The sequence below is a fragment of the Condylura cristata genome, unplaced genomic scaffold, assembly GCF_000260355.1.
Source record: "Condylura cristata isolate star-nosed mole 26May11 unplaced genomic scaffold, ConCri1.0 scaffold00005, whole genome shotgun sequence".
Classification (NCBI taxonomy): Eukaryota; Metazoa; Chordata; class Mammalia; order Eulipotyphla; family Talpidae; genus Condylura; species Condylura cristata.
In genome coordinates this window covers 66,351,797-66,360,835 of record NW_004567106.1, presented here as the reverse complement: position 1 = coordinate 66,360,835, position 9,039 = coordinate 66,351,797, and the positions used below count along the sequence as shown (strand labels likewise).

The following is a 9,039-nucleotide window of genomic DNA, read 5'->3' as shown; positions in this document are numbered from 1 at the left end:
GGCCTGAATTCGATCCCCTGAGGGGAGCTACGCACATAAGGTGCAGCAGACATCGCCTGTCTCGACAGATGCTCCCTTTAGCAGTGTATTTCAGTAAATCCACGTGTTCTGCTCTCCACAGTCTCTGGTGAATCCTTTCATCCCTGCACCCCAGAACTGGCCTGTACCCCAGTTCTTCTATGCAAAAATTTGAAGTAAACACAGCTTTTAACAATTTAAATAAAAGTATCTAGTGTACCACATGTACATTCATGAAATGTGTACTTAGTATGTATACTTGTATTTTAAGTATAAGGCCATCTTTAAATACAAAAATTTAAATATACAGATGGCTATCTGAATTATAAACCCCTCAATACCATAAGATCTTTGTTGTTTAAGTGTAATGTGATAGCCTAAACCTAAAGCTGGATGAGGCACCTTCTTCCAAGTTACCTTTAGCTTGATGAAAAATGTCCTAAATAATGTTATAATAAATATTTAACACTAGTACTCATGGTATACTTTCAGGTTTATGCACATCAAGTCTTTGTAGTATTTTTAATCTCTACTAAAAAGGAAAATAAGGAAGTAGGCAAAACAATCATCTAATGAAGTGCAGCCCATCAATTTGCATTATGACAAGAGAAATACTTTACCCTGACAGCACCCAGATAGCCAACTGGTTTGGAATGCTCTAACACACCACCCAACTTCTTCAGAACATTGGCTTTCCTATGCCAAGTACTACCCGAGGGCTTGCCGGTAAGATTTAATGCTGACTCTGTAGTGCATCATGTACTGAGTCACATCACTTTTGGGTTGCCAGGAACTTTGCCACTATGAAAGGCAATTCTAATCTTGGGTTTTGTGACCTATGGAAAAATAGGCACTCCAACACAGTGCTGGAGGGAGTGGAAACTGGTCTTTTGGTAACATATACAAAAGCTATAAATGCACAGATGTTTTGATCTAAAAATTCAACTTCCAGCTTCCACCTACAGATACACTTAGGAACCTAAGAATGAGCAACTTCCGCCTACAGATACACTCAGGAATCTAAGAATGAGCAAAGCACCTAGATGCTACTAAGTAACTTACTGCTCTACCATTTACAAGAGCAAACTCTTTGGAAATAACTGAAATCATCTGGGACTAGTTCAATTAATTGTGGTATTCCCATACAATAGAGTATCATGTAGCCTTTTAAAAAGCAACAGTGTAGTAAGACTGTTCTTTTTGTCCTTTCACCGTATATTTAAAAATGGGATATAGGGTAGGGAAAGGAATACATGTATGTCCAGAGATATATCAAAAATACCTCCAGAAAAACCAAGAATGTTACTTGTGTCTTAAGTTGTAAAACTAGATTTATGGACAACAGAACGAGAAGAAGAATTTTCTTTCTATATATATATATATTTTTTTTTAGCTTAATTTGGAACCATATAAAGTTATTGTTTGCTTAAAACACTGAACAGGTCCCTCCCTGGTGGTGCAATGGGTTAAAGCCCAGCATTGTGAATGAAGCTGGCTGTAGTTGCTTCAGAGTTCCATCCCAGCCAGGAGGGTGGCCAACATGGCGCAGCAGACCTTGAACCTCTCCTGTCTCACCTGCTGCTCCCCTCAGCAGTGTATTTCTGTAAATCAGCCTGTTCTGCTCCCCACTCTGTCTCCAGTGAATCCTCTCACTGCCCCTGCCACCTCTGGCCTGTACCCCAGTTCTGTGTGCACAAATAAATTAATCTTAAAACAAAAAAACACTGAACACAAGTTAACAACGTGTTACCTTATATAAAAATATAGCAATATTTTTCAGTATTTACTATCTTAGAACATTGTAACATAATTAAGTCACAGAATACCGAGCCATAAGGAACTACCAAAAAAGGTATGGCCTGAAGAGGCTAAGGTGACCTTAACAAAGCACACACTCACTAGGTAGCAAAATATGGCCTAGAAGCCGCCAGAACCCACCTCAAACACATTCTAGTCCATTCTCATTATTTCCCCATCCCTATTTTCTTCATTTCCACAAGCAAGATCCTAGTTGATTTTAAAGATATGTGGTCGACAGGATAAGGTGAGCTGACTCCCATCTCGCTAAGGTCTTGCTCCCCATGAGTTACGTTTTAACAAGAAACCAAGAAGTGTTAGTTAAAACCATAGGATAGACATGGGGTGGGAAGTGGGTCTTTCAACAAAGCCAATTATATTAGAAAATTTGAGGAACATGATAAAGAACATCACCATCAGGTAATTAAAATTTCTGCGAAAATAAACAGATCTACTGTGACACATAATATAAAATGTACATGAAATTTTTTTAATAAATAGTACACTTTAAGAAATTCAGTGCTTCCTCTATTATGATCCCAGTGCCTGGAAACACACACACTCATTCTCAAACTCCTAAGAGGCAGAAAGTTTAAGAAGACTGCAACCAGAGGGCTAGAGCAGCATTCTCGACAGCAGTAGAAAAGGCGAAGAAGGAACCAGTGGGACCCAGGTATGAAGGCTGGTTCTTGCTGCGTTTGACATTAGATCAGTTACTGGACCTTGAACTCAGACCTTCAGCTTCTTCATCTGTAAAACGTGGTCAAAATAACTCACCTTATGGTTTTGCTATAAGGATCAGAGATAACTGCCTGGACTCAGAATACAAACCAGTCACAATCTTTGACTTTCCGACCATCTATTTAGACTCAATTTGTGAGAACACAAGATGGGAAATAATGGCTCTAAGAAGCCCTCAGCCAGTCACAGAATGAAAACAGATCAATATGATAAAAGTACCTAAATAAAGAGCTCATTATACTCACATATTTCATTTCAAACTTCTTAGCCAACATTTCTACTTCTTGCCTCTCCTGATGCTCATCATTAAATGGGTCTTCTGTGTGAATGGGCTTCTTCTGGTTCAAAATAAATGGAAAAGATATAAAAGTGTTAGCATTATTTCAACCAGAGTTACATGTACTCTTAAATTTAATAATTAGGCCCTCCCTGGTAGCGCAGCGGGTTAAAGCACAACACTGAGAATCTAGAGCTGCTTCTGCATGAGTTCGATTCCTGCCTGCCCTGGAGGTGACCACATGGCATGGCAGACCTCTCCTGACCCGCCCGCTGCTCCCCTCAGCAGTGTACTTTGTCGATCTGCCTGTTCTGTTCCCCACTCTGTCTCTGGTGAAGCCTCTCACCGCCCCTGAGCCTCTGGCCTGCACCCCAGTTATGTATGCACAAATAAATAAATCTTTTAAAAAAATTAAAAATAATAATAATAAAAATTAATAATTAGTCAATTTTTCCAAATATTAACACATGAAAGCCTTAAAAGTAAGGCTCGTTGTAGTAAGAAAAATTTGCAGTTTTAATGGTCTCTCTCATAGCCTACAAATTTTCTGGTGGTTAAGAACTCAACAATCCAAAAAAAAGATCTCCACTTGCAAAATTATCATACCATCACTCCAATCAAAATAACAGTCTAAAAAAAAAGAAAAGAAAGTTAGGTGAAAGTGAAAATCTAGCCGGTAACGCTATTTTGAGGTCTTCCCTAATAAACTGCTTTGGTCAGGGAATGCTTCTAAATGCATCTCATGCTTATTTCCTGGAGTGGCCAATGGAGCAGCCACCTCTGCTGAGGTGGACCATCTAACAACCTCTGTATCACCTATATCTTGGCAATGGAGAGTCATTCAAGGAACACATACTACTTTTAGGAAAGCTAGAAAAGTGCAAATAGGAAAAGCCACAAGTACATGACCCTGGCTACCTTCTCCTAGTAGGGGAGAGTGAATGCTTATAATGTAGGCTTTAAAAATAACATCTAGCGGGGGGAGGGGAAGGGAGGGAAATGCACGGGACTATGGTGGTGGCACAGGGGTGATTTGGTGATGGGAAACCCATGGGGATTACAATTGAGATGAAAAAAAAATGTGAAAAATGATGTAAAAATAAACTTTTTAATAAAAAAAAAAAATAACATCTAGCCCACACCTATTTACCTAAACAAGGAAAAAATCACATCCTTTCCTAAAGTTTGCTATTTTCAAAGGCAAACTTCACATATGTGGATTTTTGTTAAACAAACAAAAAGCCAAAGCAAGGATCTAAATATGGGTAAAAATGCTATTTATATCCAATTATGGATAGCTGATTAGAAAGCCAATTTAAAAAAAAAAGAAGTTTAGATATTTTTAATAGTATATTCAGGTAAAAAATGAAAGTCTATTATAGCTGAAATACTAAATATAGATTTGGTTAATCCTTAAAGGCAAGGGGAAAAAATGCAGAAGGGATAAAGATGTGCACACTTTAGAAGTGAGACATTACATCTTGCATATAAAGGCCAAGATGTGATCAGCATAAAAAATATGACAGAAAAACATGGACAGATTCATCATACTTAGCATATGAAAACTCAGATAATTTATTAATACCATCTTCAATACATCTTTCCTATTTCTCATCCCATGTGTACAATATGACAATATTAATAAAGGAATTACTTTTAGAATCAACTTTAAAATCATCTATTGTAAGGCCCACTCTAGTGGTGCAACAGATTAAAGCACAGCACTATGAAGCTAGCCACAGCATGAGTTCCATCACCCGCCAGGGAGGTGACCCACATGGCGCAGCAGATCTGCCCTGTCTCAACCACTGCTCCCCTCAGCAGTGCACTTTGTCCATCTGCCTGTTCTGCTCCCCACTCTGTCTCTGGTGAATCCTCTCATGGAATGGACTCTGCACCTCTCGCCTGTATCACAGTTGTATACATAAAAAATCTTTTTTAAAAATTATCTAGTGTAATAAGCAAGAAAACTATAGAACCCTTTATACCAACAAGAGTTACCAACTTGAGACTAAAGTAAATGACAGTGATTAACCACCATCCTTACCATTATAAACGGTCATCAGTGTCACTGTGAAGCCCAAATAGTGGGTCTTACTACTGTCCTGGCCCAGTTTATAGGTGCAAATATAAACGCATGGACATTTATCTTTAATAGGAATCACCCTACAAGGCATTATAAAATATTTTATGTAGTCTTTCTATTGGCTTTATCAAAAGTAAATTCGTGAGTCTATAAAAGCAAACTTTTCTTTCAGTCAAGATATAGCCCTGACGCTACTAATCAAGGCTGTAAGCTTTTTTAATGTCTTTTGAGTGAAAAATAGATCCAAAATTAGTAAATATCAACATTACTAACTACCCACATACAATATTGACACATTTATCCTGTGAGGTTAACTCAATTATAGATTTAAGAGATATTGTTTCTGTATCTTATCCAATATAAGCAACTAAATATCACAGGATTCTTTACATTATATGGTAATGTATGTATATATATATGTGTGTATGTGTGTGTGTGTGTGTGTATATATATGTACCATCTGTATATATGGTATCAATTACATTAGCACCGTGAGTTTTCTTTTTATAATAAATGCTCAATTAATGACATTTACAACTGAATTTTCTGGTTTATAAGGAGTTAAAAAAGAATTTTTGTCCATCAACTACTGCCACAACTTATTTCTAAATTTTAGCCAGATATGGTGAACAAATTGCTTTCCAAGATAGAGATAACTGAAGAGCCTCACTCTTGACACTGAATCACCTCAACCCAGGCTCAATATTCAACAGCACTAATAAAGTTTATCCTTCAGATAAACCTAAAAATGTATGAACTGTTATGCTACCAACTTATTGCAGCACTATTCTCAAAAGCAAACCCCTTGGAAATGCTCAGATCTACTACTGGGGACTGGTTAAATAGGCTGTGATATTTCCATAGAAAGGAATATCATGCAGCCTTTAAAAAGGAGGCTGAAGCCTTCCCTAGTGATGCAATGGGTTAAGGGCACAGCAAGGCAAGCTATCAACAGCCACTTTGGTGTGAGTTTGATCCCAGGACCCGGAGGTAATCTGCATAGTACAGCAGACCTCTCCGGACCTGCCAGCTGCTCCCCTCAGTAGTGTACTTTGTCAGTCACTGCTCTGCTCCCCACTCTGTCTCTGGTGAATCCTCTTGCCACCCCTGCACCTCTGGCCTGTACCCCAGTTCTGTATGTACAAATAAACTAATCTTTTAAAAAAAATAAAAGGAGGTAGAGAAAGTTTTCTTGTGTCCTGAGAACCTGATTAAAAAATCTCCAAAATAAAATGAAAAAAAAAAAACAAAAAACAAGAGCAGAAATGTGTATTCTGTAATATGAAGCACTGTGTATCCTGAAAACATAGGAGATTATATTTTTCTTTGCTAACAAACTGTTAGTAATGAGGAAAAGGACAGTTAGGTGAGAGTGTAAACACTGACTGTATTCGGTTAATTGGGGGTTTTACTGTTCACTAAATATTTATGAAGGAGGATAATTTAAATACACCAATAAAGATGGTGTTCAAATGTGACCAATTTTTTTTAACTTCTACAACCATCAACTTGAGGATTTGGAGTTAAAATCTTATTGGTGTAAGTGGCTATTTCAAGATTTTAGAACCTTCTAGTCTTTCAATTTTACAAGACTACTTTTCTCCCCCTTTCTACTCTTACATGCATTAATTCAAAATTAAAACTAAATCTTCAAAATATTACAACATCACTAATAAAGACTGGACTTCCTCTGAGAGGAAAAGAGACCAAATTTCGGGGCTCCACTCTCCAGACCAAACCTAATGGTCACATTTTGCTTTCTGATGGCCTCTTTTCCTAGGATTTCTTCTCATGGAGCTATGCCAAATTTACTTAGAAAGATGTTTTATTCTTTCTTATGTAACAGATGGTGGAAATTTCATTGGGAAAATCTGACACATCTTTGTTACAAATGTGCACTGTATAAAGTTTAATATTTTGTTTAATGAAGTATGATAAGTGATATATACCTGAATCTACAATGAGAAAGCTGAATCAATAAGCCCCTAAGTTGACAGTACAAACAGAAAAACTAAATTCATTTTTTTCTTATTTTAAAAAACCAGTATTTCTAATATTACTAATTTAACAAAATTGGAGGGTCAAAAATAACTTTTTTAATAATTAAAGATATGCTTCTCTGTTATCATGGCATGAATGTTAAAGCATAAAGAGTGTCATAGTAGAGCCCCTGTATTTCCAAGGCTCTAATTATAAGTCATTTGGCAGAATCCTCTTAAACTGTATACCTGGCTTTAAGAAAGTATGTTTTGCTAAGAAATACTAATAAAATTACACATAACCATTCCACATTATTCTCATTTGTAAAATTAGGAGAATAGGTCCTAACTCATAGGAGACTGCCAGACTAAACTCTTTAAGTCACTGCCAGAACTGTTTCCAGTACAAAGTAAGAATTCAGTGAATGCTAGTAAATTACTATGAATTTTTATCCAACTACGGTGCTTTTCACTTGAAATTTATGAAGTTGATTCAAGTAAAATTGCAGACCTCAAATCAGAAGATCAAATACAATTTATTTGAAATTCTTTAATTTCAGTATTTAAAATCCAGTATTTTCAAAATTCTTTGGAGAAAAAAATGGCATCACATTTCTATGTAAAAGGGGCACTAAAATGAGTCTAAAGGGCAAAACGTTACCAGGAAGTGACCAAAATGATCTCTACCCTTAATAGTCCATTTTAGTTGTTGTAAACATTCAGTAATGATTTGACCACCAAACAGTATCTGTAAATAGTGATAAAAAGATAAATAGTGATAAAAAGAAGAGTTGGCCAAAAATATAAATACGATTCCAGGTACAATATTTAATTAAATTTGTAACTGAGTCATTCACTTCACAACTATATTTAGTTGACATACACACAACTGCCTTCTAGAGTCCATTAGCCCTACCCAAATGCAAACAGCATAGACTAAACAGAGGCTGTTCTTTTTTTATGGTCACTCTTATCATTTTCCTTTTTTAATTTTAAAATCACCAATCCACAAAAATTATAAAATGCAATTAACAACAAACCCCTCTCGATGATCAGTTCCACCAGTGGTATACCTATTTATGCTCAATAAAGTTTTTAAAAACCCAAAGCTATTTTCTCCAAAAATTACAATGGCCAAGTGCAACATCCTCAAACTGGGCCCTATACCCTAATGATACACACTCAAATATGAATATGATGGGCGCCAAATAAAACAGGATAGCTAACTTCCCATTCAATTACAAAGAGAACAAACTTCTCAGAAAACAAAGCTATAAAGGCTGACCAATACCAACACGAGTGAGAAAAAAATAAGTAACCAGATAACTAGACAACCCACTTCTCCTTCATTCCTAAAGTGGGAATCCTTACACGGGCGGAGGGGGGGGGGCGGCAATTTAATTACTTTTACAACCCCTTCAATTAAAAAATAAAACACAGCCACCCACCACCCCCGTTCACAAGCACAACTCAGCAGCCACGGCGCCAAGCACAGCAGCGATGAGGATGAAGATGAGACGGGAGGGGGGGTTACACAATCTCTCCGCTTCAGACTGGGGGGCGTGTCCCCCAAGGTTTTCCCTTCCTTTCTTACAGAAAAGGACAGCCAGAGCTCCACAAGGAAAACCCAACCATGCAACTTGCAGTGCCTCAAGACTGGGGGCGGGGAGCCGAAGGGGGGAGGCCAGAAGGTGCAAAAAGAAAAGAGGGAAAATGTGAGGTTGCAAAAGGTGCAAAAGAACCAGCTCGCAGCGGCGGCCGGAGCGGGCGCACGCTGGGGGTCGGTGGAGCCGGGTGGGAGCCTCCGCCAAGCAAAGAAGCAGAGAAAAGCAGCAGGGTCGCCCGTCCACCCGCTTGGCCCCGACCCCTCCAGCCCACCCTCCCCGGGCGCAAGGTGGGCGTCGAAGGTGCCGACCGCCGGGGGAGGCGGCGGGTCCTGAGGCTCCCGGGGTCTGGGGGGTGAGGGTGGAATCTTCTGTACCCGTTGTTCTCCGCACAGCAGCAGCTCCGGGTAACTGAACTCCACGCAGCTCTCGTCGGTGGGATCCTTGAGCACCAGCTCCAGGCGCACCGTCTCCCTCGGCGGCCTCGGCGGCGGCTCGGCCCGAGAAGCCGACTCCCGCGGCGGGGGCGGCTGCAAG

At 38.8% G+C, this 9,039-nt stretch overlaps 1 protein-coding gene across 1 annotated transcript in view; it reads right to left on the bottom strand.

Moving 5' to 3' along the window:
• Positions 1-9,025, bottom strand: part of UBN2 (ubinuclein 2) — a 60,191-nt gene extending 51,166 nt beyond the window's left edge. Inside the window, exons 1-2 of the mRNA XM_012720988.1 lie at positions 8,880-9,025; positions 2,802-2,891 (exon numbers count right to left, since the gene is read on the bottom strand). Of these exons, the coding sequence (XP_012576442.1) occupies positions 2,802-2,831 (30 nt within the window). The 5' untranslated portion in view covers positions 2,832-2,891; positions 8,880-9,025. The remainder of the gene's footprint in view (positions 1-2,801; positions 2,892-8,879) is intronic.
• Positions 9,026-9,039: the final 14 nt, after the last annotated feature.